Consider the following 23919-nt stretch of genomic DNA (forward strand, 5'->3'; position numbering starts at 1 on the left):
CCCACTAGAGTTCTAGGCAGAGCACTGGGCACCAGAGCCAGTGTCCACGGGGAAATTTCTAGATGGCACTGTCAGCCACGGTACTCCAGAGAACAAAGAGGCTGCATGGATGTCTGCCCTCCAGAGAAACTGCAAATCCCCCACAGGATGCCCAATCCTCCAACAGAGCCAGGGGAGCCACTCTTCCTATGAGAGAACCACGCCCCAACCAGCAAACCCTAAAGAAACAAGGAAAGAGCCCAGTGCACGGAAGACCAAACCAGTCTCCTCTCCTGGGAGGACTTTGGGTCTATGACCCCTGGATTCTTTGAGGTGTACTGGGACTTGAGCTTGAGATTCCCTAAAATACTCTGTGAAACATCAGTCCAAGAGTGAGACCTCTTCAAGCCACTTTCCCCTCTGCCTCCAGATTCGCCTTTCCAAATTTATCTCTTGCCATTTCCTATCATTGCAAACCCATTCATTTATCAGTTCATTCTCTTCTTCATGAGACATGTGCTGTGGCCAGCCTGTGTCAGGCCCAGGTCAGGTCCATGTGGGCTCCAGAGGAAACAGAGGAGGGTGTGGTCCCTGTCCTTGAGGAGCCCACCATCCTCTAAACAGCCAGTTCTGCCTCTGAATCACCAAGGGCCCAGTGTGTGTGATGGGTTCTGTAAGAGGAACGGACCAAGGGCCTCGATGGGAATACCTTGCAGGCAGGTGTGGGGGAATCAGTGAGGGCCGCTCGATGCTGAGCCCTGGAGGAGATGGAATTCCCAGTAGAGAGGACAGTGTGAGCAAACGGTGGAGACCCAGGGACAATGCTGATGAGCTCAGGCCTGTCTGGGTGACCCGAGGAACATACAGGCAAGCCCTCCTCGCTCAGCTTCTGGCCTTCACTGGAAGTTTCTGAACAGCTCCCTGAAAGGGGCTGTCAGAATCATACCAGTAGGCTTGGCCCTGGCACTGACCTCAGAGCTCTGCAGATAGTGCTGGCCACTGGCCTTGAGAGCCCCATAGAGCAGCGGTCCCTTGTGCCCTGGCTCTCTTACCCTGAGCCAGCTCCAAGAGAGAAGCTGCAAGTGAGAAGCTCAGGGCCGAGTAGTTGGGAGGACTTTGAGGAGCCTCAGGGCCTTGTGGTGTCCAAACCAGAAAGTCCTGAGACTGGAGGTCCTAGCTGTCCCAAGCCTAGGCAGCACTTTGGGGGTCTGCTGGCAGCTCTCACACCCCTCCTCAGCTGCAGCTTTGGACCAAACACTGGCCCCACCTGCACATTCTGAATTGCCTCCTCCAGCAGCCGAACCTGAGATGGAGAGCCCCATTCTAGTCCCCCTCCTCTTTGTGAGGGGTCTGTCAGAGAGCCAGGAGCTGTGCAAACCTCAGCAAGGCACTCCACCGCTTCCAGCCCCACCCAGACACCATAAAGAGCAGCCTTGGGACAGGGTGCTGTGAGGGTGAGGGGATGGGGGGAGGGGAGGACAGGAAGGGCCCACCTGGGTCAGCTTCAGCTTGTTCTCCCACGAGTTGATGCGTTGCTCGAAGGGCTTCTTGTAGGGCGAGAAGGTCATGCTCTGGGTCATGACGATGTGGTCATCAAGCACTTGAGAAGCCTCATCTGGGCTCTTGAGGATGTAGGTCTCTGTCTCCTTGTAGGGCATCACGTTGAACAGGATGGTGGACCACTCCTTCTCCATCTTGTCCAGTGCCTGGAGTAGGGACGAGTCAAGGCTGGGTCCCGGGAAAGAGCTGGCCCACACTGAGCAGCACTGGGCAGGGAAGGGCAGGTTCTACCTGGCCATGATCTTCACTCAGGCCCCCTCAGCAAACTCTCAGCTTGTCTGGTCAACAAATCCCCCATGGACCCTCATCGGAATCCAAGGCTGACTTGCTCTCACATGTGGTGTATGTATACAACATGCATGTACAAGCATGTTGGGAGGCAGCTAAGGCACTGGTTAGGAGCTCTGGTCCCAGTTCCAGCCCTTATTGGCTATGCCACCTTGGCCAATTGCAGAACCTCTCTGAGCTTTAATTTGCTTATCTGTTAAATGAGGTAATGCTATCAGCACCTTCCTGAGAGAGGAATAACTGAGTAATAATAGGGATGGTAGACACCATGCCAATCACTTCATATGCATTATTAACGCACTTAATAGGATGCACCTCAACCTCTGCGCCTGGTGAATGACCCCAGGGATGGGGCCCAGTACTGTCACCTTCCCACACCATTGGGCAGCATGTGGGTGGGGAAGGGAAGGCCTGCTGGTGGTGGCCCACCTGCTCGATGGCGTACTCCTTGCCAGCCACCTCGGCCACCTTGCTGATGCTCTCAATGTGGTCCTGCAGGTTCATCTCAAGGCAGCGGGCAAAGGTCAGGTTGGCCTTGGGCCTGACATTAATGTTGATCTCATTGGACAGCATGTCCCAGTGCCGGGTCCTCATACCAGGGTTGCGCAGCCCCTGGATCAGCGGGATGTACGGCTTGAACTCCTCAATGCGGGCCTGGATGTCTAAGGCCACATCCTGGCAGGCTGCCGGGCAGGGCAGGCAGGGGTGAGAGGCTGATGGCACAGGCAGGGAAGGAGGGGACGAGCTGGCTGGGCTGCCTACCTGGGATGTCCTTGAACTGCTTCACACACTTGTGCATGGTCTTGAATGACTCGATGACGTTCTTCTGCAGCTGCTCTGCGTCGATGGCTGACAGGGGGTCGTTCATCCAGCTCTCCGACCAGCGCAGCCAGTCAGAGGCTGTGGTCCAGAGGTCCAGGTAGGGCTGGAACTCCTTCACCATCCTGGAGAGCTTGTCATACTACAGGGGCAGAAAAACTGGGGCTGTGTCGGGGTGCTCCCCAGTCTCTCTCCACGCTGCTCCTTCTGGGGCCCCTCCTTGCTCCTGGCTGCTGTCCCTGATCCTGTCCCCATGGACTCAGGCCTGGCCTCCCTTATTCCTTCCCCCGATGGGCTCTGGGCTCTGAGTGGCTAAGCAAGGCCTGCACTGAGCCTCCAGCCTCCTGCTTGAGTCCAGGCAGCCTCCTCGCCCTGGGGGCCGGGAGACGAGGGTAAGCTCTTCTCTGCAGCTTGCTCAGTCCTGCCCTCCCCAAATGCCAGGGCCCTGCCACTTGGCAGCTGGCTCCAGACGTGGCCACAAATGTCACGGGCTCCTCCTCGAGCCCTTCTCAGGGCTGGGGGGCAGTGCGCCCAGAGGAGGCCTACGTTGGTGATGGGCAAGCCAAAGATGCGCTCGCGGTTGTTGTAGAGCATCGCCAGCTGCTGGCAGTCCTTCAGCTGCTTCTTGACCCGCCGCACCTCATTGGCAATCTCATGCGCTCGCACAATCTCCACGTGGGTGGAGAAGCCAGCTACCACCAGCTGCAGGCCAAGGAGCAAGGGATCAGAGGCCTCTGTGGACCCACCTATGCCCACGCATCCCCACGCACACCCAAGGAAACTGAGGTCCCCAGAGCATCAACATTTCCCAGTTCTGAGGGGACTTTCTCATGGAGTGAACGGTTCCTGGCCCATCACAGGCAGCTGACCACCCCACGGTAACACAGCAAGGTCAGATGGAGACCCAGTGCCCATGAGGACACAACAGAGGGGTTGGGGCTCTTTGCTACTCTGAAATTTCCTGGAACTTGCTGCCCAGGTACCTCTCTAGCCTTTCAGTTCATTCTTTTAGCCACTTGTTCACTCGCCCAGCAAATATTGACACAGCACCTCCTGAATGCAAGGGGCAAGGCCTGGCCCTGGAGAGGGGTGTGTGTGTGTGTGTGTGTGTGTGTGTGTGTGTGTGTGTGTGTGTGTGTGTGTGTGTGTGTGTGTGTGTGTGTGTGTGTGTGTGTGTGTGTGTGTGTGTGTGTGTGTGTGTGTGTGTGTGTGTGTGTGTGTGTGTGTGTGTGTGTGTGTGTGTGTGTGTGTGTGTGTGTGTGTGTGTGTTCTCAACCCAGCCCCACCTGCAGCCCTTCCAGCTTCTCCTGGAAGTTGTTCTGATCCATGATCTGGATTTTGCGGAACTTCTCCTCATCTTCCATGTGTTGCTGCCGTACCATCTCTATCTGCCCGAGGATCTTAGCAGGCCAGCTGCTGGCAGCCCATCTGGATGGGGCAGGGGTGGGTTATAGGGGGGAATGTCACACTGAAATCATGGGGTATGCAGGCCAGGTTGAAGGGGAGAATGGGGGATCCAGGTGGCAGCTTGAGCAGCCGGGGCTGGGCAACCGGGAGGTAGAAGTGAGCCTGGAGGCAGCCACTGCCACCACTGCAGTGTGGGGCTGCCTGGCAGGGAAAGCAGTCCCCACCCTGGGATTGTGGGCAGCTTCCAGGGAGATGCACACCCAATGTGCCCAGTGCAGTGACAGGACAAGAAGGGAATGGTTTCCAAAATGAGAGAAGCGATCCTGAGTTCCCCAGGTCTGTAAGGGGCCTCAGCTCAGATGAGGCAAAGTGACAGCCTCTAGCCTAGCCTGCATTTCCTTGGTGACCAGACAGGGCCACCAGACCAGCTTCCTTTATATCAACTCCCTCTGCCTGGCTGACCTGGTGGCCCTGTGGGCTTCAGAGATTCTGCTTGCAGTTGGCCTTGGGCTGCAGATCCTGGGGGAGGCCACCCTGAGCACTGGGATGTCCCACAAAGCAGGTGACTTAGGTCTCCTGGGCAGGGTTCCCAGGAGACAGTGCCAGTCTCTCCCAGACCCTGGCAAACCTGGAGCCAGCCCCAGGCTATAAGACAGGCTGGGCAAGGGGTCTCTTGACCTCAGTAAGGCAGTCCCAACCTGAGGCTATTTCCTATGAGGCTCTCGAGCTGGGTGGGGACAAGTGCTCCTCCCCAGGGACCGCCCACCAGGCTGGACTTTGCCTTCTCGCTATGCTCCCAAGGACCCCCAAGGGCCTCAACCACAAACAAGGGGATCCCAGGCCCGGTGAACATGTGTGTGTCAGGCCAATGATGGGATGGAGAATGGAGACAGAGTGGGGGGCAGCAGGGTCCCTATACCAAGAGGGCTAAATGATTTCCTTCTGCCCCACTGGCCATGTGGCCCTGGTCCGTGTGGAGCCGTGTGACCACACAGCCTACAGCCCCCATGGCTCAGCACCTCCTCCCCCACCTTCTGCTCTCCGCCACCCGCCTGGAGTGGGGACTGACCTCACACTCACTTGTCATTGAAGTCATCTGTGCTGAGGTTGTAAAAGAACTCGTCCATGACTTGGTAGTCGTCCATGACCTTCACAATCCGATCCTGCATGTATAGGTATTGATGAGAACTACGTGTACCCGGGAGGTGGGAGGGTAACTGGGACCAGGCTCCCCAAAATGGTTGGGTGTTAAGGAGAGGCTGCCCTCTTCCAGAGAGGAGAGGCCTGGGGTGGTGGAGGAGGTGCTGGCATTGGGCTCAGGGCTCCAAGGGCCTGGGCCACCACGCCTCCAAACTCCAGCCCCCCACTCATGCCCTCTTGACCTCCCAAACAGCATAGCTCTGAATCTGCATCGTGCACCCAGCCTCATAACCCTCTGAGCCCACCTGTCCTCTGTGTGTCTACCTCACTCCCAGTCTCCTGGCTCCTGCTCTCCCAGCCCCTGCCTGTCCCCAGCCCCCAGCCCCCTGTGTACCCGCCTCACCTCCAGCCCCACCAGCTTCTCGGGGATGCCCTTCATCCACTCACGAAGCTCAGCCAGCTCCTCAATGCTGCCGGGCTTCTCGTAGATCTTGCGGCTGATGCTGCGGAACTCTTCACAGATCTGGCAGGAGGGGGAGGGCGCTAGGGAGGCCGTGTGCCCCTCCCTTGCCTTCCCAGGGGCCTGCTCCTCCTTCTTGGTCCCAGTATCTCCCAACAGGGAACTGCCCCCACCCCAGCACATCCTACGGTGCATTCCGAAAAGAGGTGCTCCCTTCCAGCGCACTGAGGAGCTGAGGGTCACCCAGCGCATTTCCCCCTCCCCAGCCGCCTGCACCTGCACACCCTCAGCTCTGCGAAATGATCCATCTCAGGGTGTTCTTTGTGAGGGGTTACCAGCTCTTTACAAGTCCAGGGGAAAAGATAGCAGCCCCGACTTCCTGGGACCTCCCATATGACCCCAGGCAGGGTCGAGGCAGTGTGACTTCTAGACCCTTCCATTGGCCTGGATGTCTGCAGACACCCCTGAGCCTCACTCATGGGAGTTCACTACGTATGCACGGTGTGTGTGCTGGTGCGGTCTCTGGGGCCAGGCAGGTGGGCACCTACATCATCCACCTCCTTGTGCAGATTCTTAGCCAGGATGTCCAGCATGGAAGTGGCCAGGGTCTTGCACTTCTTGGACAGGCTCTGTTTGACGTTGTCGACGTTGACGTAGAAGGGCCCGATGATGATGCTGCTGGGCAATGAGCTGTCCAGGATCTCTTTCTCCTGCAGGTGGGTGAGCACCACCTCCCGCACCTCCTTGGCTGATGGGCACTGCGTCTGGAAGGCCCTGTGGACAGCGGGCACCCACGAGGGGCAGAGGGTGGTGAGAGGGTGACTGGGGGTCACACAGACAGGCAGACACACTCCGACACACCCACGCACTTGAGGAAGGTGCCAACGTCATTGTTGTTCAGTTCCAGGTACTTTCTGTACTCCTTGGCGTAGGCCTGCAGTGGGATCATGGCTTTGCACATAGCATTGGCGATGACGGCCCGCAGCTCCTCCACCAGCAGCTCGTGAAGCCCCACCGACTCCATCAGGGGGTCACCGCTGATGAAGATGTCCTCCATCACCAGCTGTGGGGCAATGTGGGGAGGTGCACAGAGCTGGATGAGCCACAGGGCAGGCGGGCAGAAGGGTTGGAGTGTGGTACGAAGACTGAGTGAGCGGCAGCGTGGCGGAGCATAGACAGCATAGTGGGGGCAGGGCAGAGGGTCTGCTGCCACGTCTCTTAGATGAGGCTGTGGGCTAATACAAGGCGGGGAGGCCCAGGAGGCCCACCAGGGGCAGCGTCTTCCTCTGCCTTGCCTGGCTAAGCTCAAGGCCAACGGGACAACCAGGCCACTGATGTCTCTGACTGACCAGCAAGGGACAGAAGGGACTGGAGTTACAGAGGCTGTGGGGCCTGGGGTAGCAGGCTGTGCTGCGGTGATGAATGAGGACCTTTGAGAAGGGGTCCCAAAAGTGGAGGTCAGTCTCCGTCTACATCTTGAGTGGAAGAGAGAGGTCAGGAGCTGGATGGGATCTGGGTCAGACATGGCTGTGGCAGGAGTGGGTGAGCGAGCCTAGTTGCAATCGCAGGTCTGACCCTTAGCAGCTATGTGACTTTGGGCAAAACTTCTCCAAGCCTCATCTACAAAATGGGGATGTTAATGGTACCCAGATCAGCTTGTGATGAGGACTAAATGAGCTATTCAGGAATTAAAGGGCTGAGCACACTGCCAACCATGATGAAGTTGAACTGCTCTGACACTGTGGCAGCACCCTGGCATGAGTGCCACTGTACCTTCTCCAGCCGGGGCACCGCGTGGGTGGCCAGGATGCCCTTGTCAAAGAGGTTGAGCAGAGAAGTCTTGAACTGCTCCAACGGCGTGCTGTAGTGCACCCCTGAGCTGTCCAGCACCAGGTCCACGATGAACAGGGGATTCTTGCGGGGCCTGCAGGGACAGTGGTCGGGTGGATTGTGGGCAGGGGCCTAAAGAGGGCTGAGCAAAGGAAGCCCAGTCCCTGCCCTTGCTGCCAGCATTATGGCTCTGGAGCTTCTTCATGCACGAGACCTGCCTCTGCCCTCTTCCCAGAAACCTCCAAGTTACCAGAGAGAAAGGCCCACACCAACCAGACAGGCTCCTCCATTCCTGCCACTTGCCCGGAGGCCCATGGGCATCAGGGAGAGGGAAGACGACCTCCACACGGTCCTGAGGTCATCAGGGCAGGTTGGAGAGGCCCTGGGCACTTGTGGCATCCAAGCTCTCCCTGGGAGCCCACAATCCTTGGCTCCAGACACCCACAACGTGTAACGACCTTCAAGCCTAGATCCCAGCCGAGCCTCCCCCGCACTCTGGATTGCCAACCACCCTGACCTCAAATGAGCATTTCAGACAGTCCATGTTCCCTGACTCCCACCAGGGTTCAGTGGACCCCAGGAGTCAGCTTTGTCTCCTCCCCTGCCCTCTTCCCCCTACACATCCTCTCCCCAGCACTATGGCCTATTCACTGCCCCAAATCTGCCCTACCCAGCCCCATCACCCCTTGTCTAGACAATGGCAAGAGCCTTGGTCTCACTTCTCTTCTGCCTCACTCATCCTCACAAACCCAGAGCATGGTTTTGGAATATAATTTGGATTGGTACTCCCCTCTGATGGCTGCTGACCACAATCAGAATAAATCCAGCCCCCAACGATGACCACAGGAGGCTCTACCTGGTCTGGCCTGGTCCTCACAACCTCTCCCGAGTCATCCTGACCAGCCCTCCCTGCCTTTCCCTCTCCAGCCGTAGCCACTGGCCTTTCCTTCCATGACGGCCCCAACTTTTCTCTTCCCTCCGTGCCTCTGGGCCCTCCACCTGGTGTCCCCTCCTGGCTAGTTTCCTCTGTCTCAGTTCTTGGCTCAGATGCCACCTCCTCCCTGACCCCCTTGGCAACGGCCCCTCTCCTGGATATGTCGGAGCCCCTGCCAAGATCAGCAAGGACTGTATCTGTTTGTTTCTTTGATTGCTGTCTGTGCCCATATGACTGCAGGGGCCGCACCACTCTTGTTTCCCTAGAACCCCACCTGGTTCATGGCAAGTGCTCAAAAACATTTCCCAACTGAGGAACTCAGTGACTGACAGAGATGGAGGTCACCAGAAGACACGCCAGGCAGAGCTGCTGGGACATTCCCCAGCAACCAGGGCGGGAGCCAGTCCCACCCTGGTGTCCAGGACCCAGCAGTGCTGGGCACCCTGCCCCTGGCTGTCCTGGCCCCCCGACCCTGTACCGCCCTAGCCACCGGCGCCTGACAAGGAACAATTCTGGTGTCAACAGGTGCCTCTGCCCAGCCGAGCCCCACCTGTAGGGGCTGTTTATGAAGTCTTCGCCCCAGACCATGTCATCGGCGCAGTCGAGCACGCTGCAGCAGGCATCGCTGATGAACTGTGCGAAGCTGGTGAGAGAGTCCTGCACCAGGAAGCGCAGCGTGTCCTGCAGCATGTACTTGAGCAGCTCCATCAGCCTGCGCAGCTTCGACATGAGGTACACATCCCAGTTGGTCTCATAGAGGTTGTACCAGCCCTTACTCATGTCACACAGGCTGCTGCGCATGACCACCTTGAGCGTGGTGATCCAGCTGTCCTTGAGGAACATCTGCACCTGTGATGGCCACAGGTGGCATCATGTGGCTGCCTGCGGGGCACACTGCCCACAGCCACCATGCTCGGGCACTCTCCAGACTCAGATGACCGTGAAGGGATCTCCCCACAACCCCAACTTACTGCCAAGCCCTGCCAACCAACACCCCCTATGACCCCCAGGGACCAGGGCTTCTGGGGGTGGGGGGATGAGGGAGGGAGGGGCAGCAGAAGCAGGGCTTTCCCTCCAGCCAAGGGAAAGACACAGAGAATGAGGCAGAGAGAGAGAGATCGAGGCACAGACTGGAGCAGAAAGAAGGAGCTTTCCTCCTGGGCCCACTGGTGCCTGTCTCCCAGGAGGCTGCACCTCTCCCCCTCACACTCCAGTGCTCAGGTAGATATGTGGGTACATGGGGTTCCTGCTCCCCTTTCCAAGACCAGGAGTCTGCTACGGAAGCCACCAGTGTTGGGACGGAAAATGACTAGAAAGGGAGCCCAGCCTGGTTTTCCTTTTCTCTCTAAGATGAAACACCCAGTTGGCACCCCCCCCAGCTTCCCACAAGGTCTAGGAAGAGGCAAAGCCTGGTTTTAAGGAAAGCAGGGGCTCTCGGCTGCTCAACTCCAGGCTTCCCAGGGCCCCTGTCTGTGCCCATCAGCTCCGAGGCCCTGGCCCGCTATTACCCTCTGTGCCCTGGATGCCCACGCACCTGGGAGTAGGTCTGTGACTGGATTTGCTCGAACTCCTCTAGGCGGCTGTACTTGGAGAGGCTTGAGTGGAAGAGGGACATAGCGGTTACCTTGCTGCACTCGGCCCGCACCTTGCTGAGGGCCGTGATGACCTCCGACCGCGTGAGCAAGGACACGAAGGTGAAGTCTGCCTTCTGCTCCCGGAATGGGTACTGGGGGACACTCACCAGTCCTGCAGGGATGGGGGCCAAGGGCCAGTGTCAGACGGGCCCTGGATGTACCAGGGGTCAGGGCAGATCTACCGGGTATTGATGGAGGGAACAACTCCTGCCTCCTCCCTGGAAGAGACGCCCATGTCCCTGGAACCCCTCTTTCCCCATGGCCTACCTGGGTGACCCCAAGGCTCCGCAGTGAAGTGCCCACTCTGGGGTGGGTAAGCCAATTCCCTCCAGGTCACTCTGGATCACAGGCCCCTTCAAGGTGGGTAAGAACCATGGGCTCCCTCCTCACCCCCTCCCACCCAACCTGCACACAACCCCTGGGGCCCATCTGAGGCCTGCCCTGGAGCACCAAGAAAGGAAAACATGGGCATCAGGCCCCTGGGAATGCCCATGGTCTGCACTCCACCCCAGTTTCCTGGGCACCTCACACACGTGGAAGCTGGGGCAGGGATCAGAGAGCTCCAAGCAAGGAGCTCTGAGACTCGGTCTGCCACATGTCAAATGGAGCTGCGGCAATGCCAACCTACCCTTGCTACTGGAGGAAGAAAAGGACTGCATGTCCGTAGGTCAGAAAATCAGAGCACTTTTCATCCACTTCTGGACAATTGCTTTCCTAGTCCATGTTTACCTTGCCACTTCTGCACCGCTCAGACTACTATTTTTAAAAGAGCCTTCGGGGACTTCCCTGGTGGTCCAGTGGGTAAGATTCTGCGCTCCCACTGCAGGGGGCCCAAGTTCGATACCTGGTCAGGGAACTAGATCTCGCATGCATGCCACGACTAAGAAGTCCACATGCTGAGACTAAAAAGATCCCACATGCCGCAATTAAGACCAAGCACAGCCAAAATAAATAAATAAATAACAAATATTTCAAAATAAACATTAAAAAAATAATAAATCAAAGAGCCTTCTTCTACCCCACCTCCACAACCACAACCCCCAGCTCTCCAGACAGGTAGGAAAAGAAGGTGATGAATGCTACGGACAGGGGAGGTCCCAGAGGGAGGGACAGGAGGGGCTCTGGCCGGGGGTGGCCATGGTCCTGCCTCTGTCTAGCCAGCGTCACCTTGCTTGGGCACCTTCTCCTCCTCTTTCTCAGGCAGGGTCACATAGGAGAACGTCTTGGGCTTGGAGGAGATGATTTTGTCAAAGTTGATCTTGTTCATGCTGCGCTCGTAGTCCAGGTTCACTTCTCTGGAGAGATTGCTGAAGTGCTCCAGAACGCTGCCCATGCAGAGCCGAGAAGGTGGAGTCAGGGGGGCTCCACCCCCCACCACCACACTGTGGGCCAGCTGGGCCCCAGGCTCTGGGGACATGAGTTTGGGGCATCCCTTCTGCATTCCTGGGCACACCTCCTACCTGGCCCCGAGCCACCAGCACCCGTTGTGCCTCTTCTATGCCACCCCCGTCCCCAGGATCACATCAGTCCCTGAGTCTGCCCATTTTGCTTCCCACTCTTCACTGACCTCTCTGCCTCCCCCTCTTGCCCCTGTAAAACCCATTCTCCGCTTGGCAGGAAAAAAAAAGATATTTTAAACATGTAAATGGTCAAGGCGGTCCTCTGCTCAAAGCCCTTCCCTGACTCCTCTCACACTGCAGACCCATGAACGCATTCCTTCTTACTGCCTGGGCCTGCCTCATGGCGTCCGGCCTCCAACTCCAGTGTCTCCCAGGCTACAGCACCCTCTCTGGTCCACTCCAGCTGCATTAATCCCCTACTGCTCCTCACGTTCCCCCAGACGTGTCTCCACCTCTCAGCTTCTACACCGTTGTTCCCTCAACCAGAATCCTCTTCTCCCCTTGCATTGTAGGCCTCAGCTCAAATGTTCACCCCAGCGAGGCCTTTCCTCACCACCTGATGTAAAGCAGCCCCTCCAAGACATCTCTATTCCCTTACCTTGCTCTGTCATCACAGTACCCATCAGAAACCAGACATCCACCTTTCTCACTGCCTGTCTTCCTGGCTAGACTGAGAGCCCTTTGTTGGGGGTACTCACCACTGTGCCCCAGTCCTGACACAAGATGGGTACCTGCCACACACGTGGCTGGCCACCTGACGGATATCCATTGTCTCCTAACTGCACCTCACTTTTGCTCCAGATGTGTTCCTTTCTCACATGACTCAGGGGAAGAGGAACCATCCCCAGCTCCAGAGGTATATCTCAACTAGTCTACGTCGATCCTGGTGGGGCTTGTCCTGACTGTAATTGTTTAGGAGTGGCTACAGGACCCAGTTGTGACTGACCAGTGACTGATGCAGAGATATAGAATCAAGCCCCCTTGTCCTGTCTCCCTCAGGACAAACTCTGTGGTGTCATTCATGCTCCAGAATTCCCTCTGAGATCAGAGGCTAGCTTCTCCTAAAACCCCACCTCTGCCTAGATGCTTCCTCCATCTTATCCTGCCTCCTTCACTTGCTTGTAGATTCTCCTGAGAGGACTGCATCAAAAAATCACTTGTACATGAATCCCTGAAACAGGCTCTACTTCTAGGGAAATCTAATCCACAGCAGGAGTCAATGGACTCTGGACCTTGCGCTTCTGAAACTGCTGCTGCCATCTTCCCTGAGGATGAAGCCAGCAGACACCAGACAGAGCAGAGCCCTGAGGTCCAAGCCTGGGATGTCCTGTATCAGATTTCTTGTTACATGTAAAGAAATGAATTTCCCTGTTTTCTAAGCCAATCTGAGCCAAGCATCTTTGTAATTTATAGCCAAAGATACTCTAAATGATATAAAACTCAAGAAATGGAATTCTGGACAACCATGATAATGATGGCCACATCAATTCAACTCTCCCAGCACACTTTTTTAAAAAAGAGAAGAGGAAAAGAAAAGCAAGAAAAACAAATAGCACTACCCAAAACGTACACCTTTAGCATAACTAGAATAAAGAGAATGTCCAAACTCACATTATCTTCAAGTAGAAAAATAAACATCAACTCCCAGTGCACTCTCACTCACACTCCAGCTGCAAGCCTTCATGGAGAACAAGGGCAGTCTGGGAAAAACTGTGCAGAAGAGTGGTGTATGGTAGCCCCCATATGGACCTAAAATCCTTCCAGAAAGAAAAAGTCTCTCCTAACTGCAAAAACAAGAGTCCTGGTAAATCACAGCACTTACTAAAAGGAAGGGATTTAGCTGCATGCGTTCAAGGTAGGATTCTCTGAAAGGCGTGACTTATGAGGGGGGAAGGTAAAAGGAAAGAAGAGGAATCCTTTGGAGATTGGAGGGTGAGGGAGAAAGAAACAAAAGTGAAAATTAGAGTCCTGCAAGAGAGAACAAAAAATTTGGAGGACACATGACCCTTCGCCCCAACACCCGCCCCCCTACATGGCCATTTATTTTAAAAAACAAAAAACCCAAAAAAAACAGTGTGCTAACTGACAGAGGAGGGCGCCCTGGGACTAGAAATCTTATAAATCTTTACAAATCAATGAAATGAGTAGGTGAAAGACTACATTTATATAAAGCTACTATAAGAAAAAGAAAGAAAACACCTTAACTGATGAAGATTCTCACACACCCCTCAAAAAAAAGACAAAGCAGAAGAAAACTAACACAACACCTCAAACTAAATAAATCTCTTCAAACAAGTATTTGGGCATATGAAAAATAAAACACAGAAATAGGCAAATAACAGGAAGAAAAGAAACGATATTTAATTGGACTCGGAAAAAATGGAAGAAACTAAATTATCTTATGAAGGAAAGCTAAATTACAAGTTGGCCATGGAATAATACAGTCAAATTAAAAAGGTAATAAAATACATTTAAGAAAGTCACGAATAAAACCAAGAGAATGAAAATGAGAAAAAGAACGAAAAGGATCAGAAAGTAGCTGAATTAGAAACAGACAAAGAAGCAACACAACAGATAGATAAATGGATAGATAGATAGTATGGAGTCTCTGATGAAGAGAAACAAAACAATGGAACAGAACTAATATTTAAAACTACAATTCAAGAACATTTTCCAGAAATAAAAGAATATCTGAATTTATACATTTAAAAGGCCCATTGTATACTTGGGAAAAAATATCAGAATGATCAACTCTAGGACATACACTAGTAAAATGATTAGGCTTTAAAGATGAAAAAAAAAAAATCTCCAAGGTCTCCAAGAAAAAAAAAAAATCAAACAACTTACAAGAGGAGGGGACTTTGATATCAGATGTCTCAAAAGCAACATACAAAGCAAGACAACAAGAGTTGTCTATGCAAATACATTTTTAAAACTAGGTAACATGGATAATTTTCTAAAGAAACAAAGTATACCAAAATTGACTCCATTAGAAAAAAAAAGCTTAAATAGATCAAATTTCTGTAGAAAAAAAAAGTTATAGAAAAACTAGAAAAGCCCCATGTCCAAATGGTTTTACAAAAGAATGACCACACAGCCCCAATGCAACATAAATTGCTCCAGAGTACTGAAAATGATGGAAAATGTCAAAATTCTTTATATGAAGCAAGTATAACTTTGCTTCAAACCTGTATAAAGAAGTACAAAAAAAAATGCAAGCCAATATCACATAGCAATGATAAAGTTCTAAATAGCATATTAATGGACAAAAGCTAATAGCACATTAAAAATGATACACCATGGCTAAGTGGGATTTATTAAAGGATTGCAAGGTTGTCTCAATATTAGGAAATCAATTAATATAATTCACCATGTGAATAGATCTAAGGAGACAAACATATGATTATCTCCATGGGCACTTAAATAGCCTGTGACAAAAAAAAATTTAAGAAAATAGAAATCAACAGCTACATTATTAAATAAACAAAATCCTAAAGCTAGTATTTTTCTTAAGGGAGAAACACTAGAGGTATTTCCACTAATATTAGGAACAAGGTAATGATGCCTACTGTCTCCACTACTATTCAATATTGTACTGGAGGTATTAGAAAATGCAATTAGATAAGAGAAAGTAATTAGAGGAATAAGAATTGGAAAATAATAAGCAAAACTATCTCTATTTACAGATAATGTACACTTAGAAAGCTCTAGAGAATCAATGATAAACTCAAACATTAAATGATTTCAGGAAGGTAACAGGATGTAAATTGGCATAAAGAAATAAATCAATAGACGTAAGAGTAGAGAAAGCCCACTTATAATAGCAACAAAGAAGATAAAATACTTAGAAATATGTAAAACCTGTATGAAAAAAACTTTAAAGCACTACTGAAAGACACAGAAGTAGACTTGAACAAATGGACAAACATTCCTTGTTCTTGGATAGGACAATTCCAGATCCCAAAGATGTCAGCTATACCTAAGGTAATTTAAAAATATAATGCTATCACAATAAAAATACCAAGTGTTTTAAAAATACAGCTAGACAAATTGATACTAAAACTCACATGAGGAAATAAATGTGCAAAGTCCCTATCAAAATCCCAACAACTTTTTTTGCAGAAAGAGAAAAATTCATCCTAAAATTCATATGGAATCTCAAGGGACCCCCAAATAGCCAAAACAAACTTGAAAAAGAACAAAGTGGGAAGACTCACACTTTTCAATTTCAAAACTAACTGCAAACCTACAGTAATCAAAATATGTGGTACTGGAATAAAGACAGACTGAGAGACCAATGGAATAGAAAAGACAAACCAGAAATAAACCCTCATATATATATATATATATATATATATATATATATATATATATATATATATATATATATATATATTCAAATGATTTTCAACAAGGGTGCCAACATCATTCAATGGGAAAAAAGACAGCCTTTTCAACACACTGTTCTGGGAAAACTGAATATTCACATGCAAAAGAATGAAGTTGGGCCCTTACCTAAGACCATATGCAAAATTTAACTCAAAATGGATCAAAGATCTGAACATAAAATCTAACACTGTAAAATTCTTAAAAGAACACATGGAAGAAAGCTTCATGACATTGGATTTGGTAATGATTTCTTATACATGACACAAAGTCACAAGCAATAAGGAAAAACAGACAAATTGGACTTCACCAAAATGAAAACCATTGTGTCCTAGTTACACAAAGGACACTATCAACAGAATAAAAAGGCAACCCATGGAATGGGAGAAAATATCTTCAAATCACATATCTGATAAGGGATTAATATCCAGAGTATATAAAGAACTAAAACGCGACAACAAAAAAACAACTGGGGACTTCCCTGGTGGTCCAGTGCTTAAGAATCCGCCTTCCAAAGCTGGGGACATGGGTTAGATCCCTGGTCAGGGAACTAAGATCCCACATGCCACAGGGCAACTAAGCCCATGCACCACAACTAGAGAGGCCGCGTGCCACAACTAAAGAGAAGCCCATGCACTGCAACAAAAGATCCCACGTGCCAAAACTAAGACCCGACACAGCCATAACTAACTAACTAACTTAACTAAATAACTAAATAAATACAACTAGATTTGAATATAGGTAAAGAATTTGAATACACATTTCTCCAAAGAAGAATATACAAATAGCCAATAAGCACACGAAAAGAAGTGCTTAACATCACTAATGATTAGGAAAATGCAAATAAAAATCACAAGGAGATACTACTTCACATCCTTTAGGATGGCTACTCTAAGGAAAAAAAAACAGAAAATAGAAAATGTCAGTGAGGATATGGAGAAACTTGAACGCTTGGGCCCTGCTGCTAGGAATGTAAAATGGTGCAGCTGCTATGGAAAACATGTTGGCGGTTTCTCAAAAAAATTAAAAATCGGGCTTTGCCTACACCACCGATGCCACCTGAAACCACCCTGCACTACCCCACCATGGTCAACCCCAGTGTTCTTTCACATTCGCTGTTGATGTGGCCTTAGGCCATGTCTCATTTGAGCTGTTTGCAGACAAAGTTCCATAGACAGCAGAAAACTTGAGTGTTCTGAGCACTGAGGAGAAAGGATTTGGTTATAAAGGTCCCTACTTTCACAGAACTATTCCAGGGTTTATGTACCAGGGTGGTGACTTCACGTGCCATAATGGCACTGGCACCAAGTTATCTACAAGGAGAAATTTAATAAGCATATGGGTCTTCACATTAGTACATGGCAAATTCTGGACCCACATAAATGGTTCCCGGTTTTTCATCTACACTACCAAGACTGGGTGGTTGGGTGGCAAGTACGTGGTCTTTGGCAAGGTGAAGGAGGGCATGAATATTGTGAAAACCATGGAGTGCTTTGGGTCCAGGTTTGGCAAGACCAGCAAGAAGCTCACCATTTCTGACTGTGGATAATTCTAATAAATTTGACTTGTATCTTAACTACCAGACCATTCCTTCTCTCATTTGCTCATAATAGCCTATAATCTTTGTGCTCTCACTGCAGTTTTTTGGGTTCCACGTTTTCCTTATCCCCTTCCAAGTCTAGCTGTATTACAGAGTTAAGTTTATGACTATGAAACAAAAACTAAACAACAACAAATAGAATTACCATATGATCTAGTAATTCTACTTCTGGGTTTATACCCAAAAGAACAGAAAGCAGGGACATGATATTATCTTTATATACCCATGTTCACAGCAGCATTATTCATGACAGCCAAAAGATGGGAGCAATCAAGTGTCTATCAACAGATGAATGGATAAACAAAATGTGGTACATATGTACATTGGAATATTATTCAGCCTTAAAAAGGAAGGGAATTCTGACACGTGCTACAACATGGATGATACTAAAAGACATTATGCTAAGTGAAGTAAGGATTTGCAAAAGGATAAGTATATATGATTCTACTCATATGAGGTACTAAGGGTAGTCAAATTCAGAAAGTATAATAGGATGGTGGTTGCTAGGAGCTGGAGGAGAGGGGAATGGGGTCAGAGTTTAATGGGTACAAAGTTTCACTTTGGGATGATGAACATTCTGTGGAGAGATGATAGTGATGGTTGGACAACAATATGGATATACTTAATGCCACTGAGCTGTACACTTAGAAATAGTTAAAATGGTGAATTTTATATTATGTATATTTTAACATATACATAATGGCCCTACGAGACATTAAAACATACTGTAAAATATCTATAATTAAAACTGTAGTGGGACTTCCCTGGTGGAGCAGTGGTTAAGAATCCGTCTGTCAATGCAGGGGACACGAGTTCGAGCCCTGGTCCAGGAAGATCCCACATACCGCGGAGCAACTAAGCCAGTGCACCACAACTACTGAGGCTGTGTACTACAGTACTGAAGCCTGTGTACCTAGAGCCTGTGCTCCACAACAAGAGAAGCCACCGCAATGAGAAGCCCTCACACCATAATGAAGAGTAGCCCCCGCTCACCGCAACTAGAGAAAGCCCGCGTGCAGCTAAAAGTAAATAAATAAATAAATAAAAACTGTAGTACAAGGACTTCCCTGGCAGCACAGTGGTTAAGAATCCGCCTGCCAATGCAGGTGACACAGGTTCGATCCCTGGTCTGGGAAGATCCCACATGCCGTGGAGCAACTAAGCTAGTACACCACAACTACTGAGACCACGAGCCACAACTACCGAAGCCCGCGTGCCTAGAGCCCATGCTCCACAACAGGAGAAGCCACTGCAATGAGAAGCACGTGCACCGCAACAGAGTAGTCCCCACTCACTGCAACTAGAGAAAGCCCGTGCGCGGCAACGAAGACCCAACGCAGACAAAAATAAATAAATCTATTTTTAAAATTATAGAAAAAAAACTGTAGTACGGGTGCATAAATGGACAAACAGAACAATGGAATAGAACAGAAACTCCAGAAATAGACCCAAGTACACATGGAAATTAGTGTATAATAAAGGTGGCCTCTTAGATCACTGTGTCATAGATGGAGGTTTCAATAAATGCTGAGGGGTAATAATAAACCATTTAATAAATGTTAGTTAGCCACTTGGAAAAAGATAAAATTGGATCCATACCACACACCACACATAAGGATGAATCAAGGATATAAAAGGCAAAAACATGAAACCATACAAGTTCTAGAAGAAAACCTCAATATAGGGAAGGACTTTCTATGACTCAAAATCCAGATGCAATAGAAGAAATGATCAATAAAACTGTCTACATTTTTTTTTTAAATACAGGGTTGCTCTGGGAGAGTTGTTTTTTTATAAACTTTTTATTTTTATTTTATGGCTGTGTTGGGTCTTCGTTTCTGTGCGAGGGCTTTCTCTAGTTGTGGCAAGCGGGGGCTGCTCTTCATCGCTGTGCGCGGGCCTCTCACTATCGCAGCCTCTCTTGTTGCAGAGCACACGCTCCAGACGCGCAGGCTCAGTAATTGTGGCTCACGGGCCCAGTTGCTCCGTGGCATGTGGGATCTTCCCAGACCAGGGCTCGAACCCATGCCCCCTGCATTGGCAGGTGGATTCTCAACCACTGCGCCACCAGGGAAGCCCCCACATATTTTTTAAGTTATATTGCAAAGATTACTATAAGCAAAGTCAATATACAACTGACAAACCAGGAGAAAATATTTACAACTCACATCAGAGATAATGAACCAATATCCTTGGGACTTCCCTGGTGGTGCAGTGGTTAAGAATCTACCTGCCAATGCAAGGAACAGGGTTCAATCCCTGGTCTGGGAAGATCCCACATGCCACGCAGCAAGTAAGCCTGTGCTCCACAACTACTGAGCCTGTGCTCTAGGGCCTGTGAGCCACAACTACTGATCCCACGTGCCACAACTACTGAAGCCCACGCACCTAGAGCCCATGCTCCACAACAAGAGAAGCCACCGCAGTGAGAAGCCCGCGCACCGCAACGAAGAGTAGACCCCGCTCGCCACAACTAGAGAAAGCCCGCGGGCAGTAACGAAGACGCAATGCAGCCAAAAATTAATTAATTAATTAATTTATTTATTTATTTATTTATTATTTTAAAAAAGAACCAATATCCTTAATATATAAAGAACTCATAACATTAGAGGGAAAATACCCCAAAAACCTAAGAGAAAGAATGGGCAAAAAATATGGACAGGTCACAAAAAGATATAAAAATTGTCCTTAATCATATGAAAAGATTGAAAAGACATTCAGCCTCACTTATAATACTTACAGACTTACCTTCCAGACTGGCAAAAAATTAAATTGTATAACAACGCACTCTTGGCAAGGGGGTGGGGAAACAGGCACTCTTACACATTGCTGGTGGGCATGCAAAATCCTTATGGAGGAAAATGTGGTGATACCTAACAAAAGTACAGTGAGTACTTATCTTTTGACCTAGCAATTCCACTTCTCAGAATATACACTATATAAAGCTATACCTCCATCAATATGAATATACAAGTGCACAAGGTTATTCATTGTAGCATTGTTTGTAATTGCAAAATACTGGAAATTACCTAAATGCCTATGTATTAGAGAATGGTTGAATAAACCATGATACATGGTTCATCCACACAATAGATTACTATGCAGCTATAAAAAAGAATTAAGGAAGACTCAATGAACTGATAAGGATTGATTCCCAGGATGTATTGTAAATGAAAAAGGCAAAATAAAAAGAATATTTATAGTGTACTACTCTGCATGTAAGAACGGGGATAAGAAAATATACATGAAAATATCATTTGTGCAAAAAGAAATACAGAAAAAATAAACTAGAAACTAGTGATATTGGTTACCTATGAGTGGGAACAGAGTGGAAAAGATGGGAGATGTGGATAGGACAGAATGAATGAGAGTGAAGAGGGACAAATCTCTGAGTATACCTTTTTGACTAACATATATTAGTGAGTATGTTTTATATATGTGTGCATATATTATATATATAAAGAAATATTTATATATGTATATATATTCTCTCTAAATTTTATACATGCATATTATATATAATGTAATATATAACAATATATATGTATATATTACAATATAATACACATATTATATGTATATTTTACATGTATTTTATATATATATATACACACATATATTTATTTATATTTAGAAAACAAACGGACCAAGCTATAGTTCATCAAATGAATATATCCCACTGAGCGGGGTGGGAAGAACTAAACCAAGTAACTTTTGAACATAGTATTTGGACTATATGTCCCCTCTCTTTTTAAAGAGAAAAAGAAAACTAAACAAATATCAGAGATTACTTAGTAGAGTTTTTCCTCCAAAGGGTATGGATTAGCAATTGAAACTACTGTCTGTGTATTCCAGGACTGAGCAAATAAGTAAATATACTATAAGGAATAAAAGCCAATTTTCTTTTAGAAAAAGAAGTAACAAATATGTACAAGTGAGAATGAGCCCTGTGGTTTGAAGTCAATATGAAGGTATCTATCTGTTATAAAACATGAGTTCATGTTTTATAACAGATAGATATATAGTAGATAGATAAAGACATGTGTATGGAGGTTATATGTAACAATGTAATATAATAATATATGGTATGAGGGGCTTCCCTGGTGGTGCAGTGGTTAAGAATCTGCCTGCCAATGCAGGGGACAGGGGTTCAAGCCCTGGTCCGGGAAAATCCCACATGCAGCAGAGCAACTAAGCCTGTGCGCCACAACTACTGAGCCTGCACTCGATAGCCCGCAAGCCACGACTACTAAGCCCACGTGCCACAACTACCGAAGCCTGTGTGCCTAGAGCCCGTTCTCTGCACCAAGAAAAACCACTGCAATGAGAAGCCTGCGCACCGCAACTACTGAAGCCTGCGCACCTAGAGCCTGTGCTCTGCAATGAAGAGTAGCCCCCGCTAGCCACAACTAGAGAAAGCCTGAGCACAGCAGCAAAGACCCAATGCAGTCAAAAATAAATTTTAAAAAAAGTTTAAGGAATATATGATATGATATAAAATAAATAAATAATATATACATATTAGATCTATCTGCTCTAAGGACCTCAAAGTATTGATTTCCCAGTAGCAATGAGCACATCTTAATGTCAAAATCTTAGCTTCTAAATACCATTCCCCACCAAGAGGAACCAGGGTTCCTTGGGGAAACAGCTGATTTCAGGGCTGGGTCTGGGAAAATGAGATGAGCCTGGAACTTCTTGCTGTGCCAGAAAGTAAAAGCATACTCAATGAACAATAAGAACATATCAAAGGGACACAGGAATCAGCCTGAAGAGCCTCCCACTGGCCAAAGCTGGGACAATTTGAGCATTAAAATAAAAAATGGTAGTAACAGATTTTAACCCTTGGAATAAAATTACGAATTCATGAGTCCATATTGATAATGAGAGATCTGGAGATGAACAAGAAATTGTTTGGGGCCCAAGAAGTCCATAATGCAGTGGGCAACACAGCCCCAAACTGATGAGCATGGATGGAGCATCCCCCCTCCCCCACTGGGCAGCACTACTTCCCCACTGGACAGCTCCCTGGAGGAGGTGCTGCTCTGGTGTGGGAAAAGGTCTGGGGGGTACTCACGAGGGCCCTTTGCGCATCCGAGGTGTGCTCATGGCCCACTGCTTGATCTTGCTCAGGCTCTGCTCATTGATGAGCCACTGGCCCTCGGAGGGCATGCAGTCCACATACAGGTTGTAGAGCAGCAGTGCCTCCGTGTTCTTGCGCAGGGCATTGGCCTGGACCACACGTTGTGTGAAGACACGTGGGTCCTCAGCACAGAAGAGAAGCTGGATCCTTGGCACCCAATACTGGCAGATCAGAAGGGGCGGCCTTCCTGGGGTCGGGTGGAGGGAGAAAGGAACATGCAGTGGGGCCCTCTGGGCAGGAGCACCGGATTCCAGCCTGGCTCTGCCACTGATGCATGGTGGCTCTAAGCAAGTGACCCCATCACATCTGTGAAATGGGTATGACAACACTCCCTGAACTGCCCATGTCACAGGTTGTCATGGATAGATGTGAAAGTGCTTTGTAAACTGTAAAAACTGTGTACAGACAAGGAGTTATACAGGGGTGGCTATTCAAGTGCACATTCCTGATGCCACACCCAGGGCAGACATCACTAATTGTTGGGCCTCAGGCTCCTTCTCAAGAGACACTGAAAGCAGCACTGCCAGCTGCTCAGAGTTGGTATATCAAATAATAGCCAATTGCCCTTCCTGGGGTCTCTGAGTGATGCGTCCTCTGGTTCTCACTGGTTGGGGAACAGACAGCCCCAGGACAATAGAGCAGGGGGGCATTCAGACCCGAGCTGGCTATACCCTGGGCAGGGGGTGGCCTCAGTCACAGGCCAGGCCGGGCCTGAGCTGGGGGTCTGCCTGAGGCAGGGGCAGAGAGCTTGTACCTTCAGCCGTTACCCCTCCATTCAGGATGGGCTTGCCCATCTCATCTCGCACCAAACCATCCTCATTTGTCTTGTGCACTAGGTACAGCTTCTTCTCCTTGTCATAGTCCAGGACGCCGACATTGCACCATTTGTACGTCAGCTTCTGACTCTTGGGACACTCTGAAACAGGAGGGGAACCCACCAGTGCTCCCTGCCATGGGGTGGGAAAAGGTCCCTGCATGTGGGCAGTGGGTGCTAAGAAAGGTCTCAGTGGTCACTAGTCTGGTCTCTCTCCCACCATGCTGACCCCCACCCTCTGGCTGCAGCAGAGTGGGGAGCCTGCTTCCTTCCAGCTGAGTTTGCCTCTGGGGAACCAGGCAGGTCTCTCTGCCCTGATGTTCTGCATGACTCCATCAGGGCAGAGAGAGACACAGGCCAGCAGGGCTGGGACAGGAGGCAGGAAAGCCCCAAGCAAACAGGGGCTTGTTTGCTTAGTCCTTGTTTACCTAGTCCTGTTGAGGATGCAGGTGTAGAGCTCTTCACGTGTGAACTGGACCCCTTCAAGGCCGAGGGAAGCGCTTAGGCTGCATGTGGCAGCTGAGC

General features: G+C 49.2%; 1 protein-coding gene across 1 annotated transcript in view; it reads right to left on the reverse strand.

Moving 5' to 3' along the window:
* Window positions 1-23919, reverse strand: part of DNAH1 (dynein axonemal heavy chain 1) — a 72477-nt gene that overhangs the window by 41130 nt on the left and 7428 nt on the right. Inside the window, exons 6-20 of the mRNA XM_059075942.2 lie at window positions 23335-23496; window positions 22515-22767; window positions 11219-11376; window positions 9952-10163; window positions 8968-9266; window positions 7427-7577; window positions 6523-6716; window positions 6202-6427; window positions 5597-5716; window positions 5134-5216; window positions 3933-4074; window positions 3193-3348; window positions 2590-2788; window positions 2257-2510; window positions 1473-1685 (exon numbers count right to left, since the gene is read on the reverse strand). Coding sequence (XP_058931925.1) covers window positions 1473-1685; window positions 2257-2510; window positions 2590-2788; window positions 3193-3348; window positions 3933-4074; window positions 5134-5216; window positions 5597-5716; window positions 6202-6427; window positions 6523-6716; window positions 7427-7577; window positions 8968-9266; window positions 9952-10163; window positions 11219-11376; window positions 22515-22767; window positions 23335-23496 — 2822 coding nt within the window. The remainder of the gene's footprint in view (window positions 1-1472; window positions 1686-2256; window positions 2511-2589; window positions 2789-3192; window positions 3349-3932; window positions 4075-5133; window positions 5217-5596; window positions 5717-6201; window positions 6428-6522; window positions 6717-7426; window positions 7578-8967; window positions 9267-9951; window positions 10164-11218; window positions 11377-22514; window positions 22768-23334; window positions 23497-23919) is intronic.

Source organism: Kogia breviceps, chromosome 10 (assembly GCF_026419965.1).
Source record: "Kogia breviceps isolate mKogBre1 chromosome 10, mKogBre1 haplotype 1, whole genome shotgun sequence".
Taxonomy (NCBI): domain Eukaryota; kingdom Metazoa; phylum Chordata; class Mammalia; order Artiodactyla; family Physeteridae; genus Kogia; species Kogia breviceps.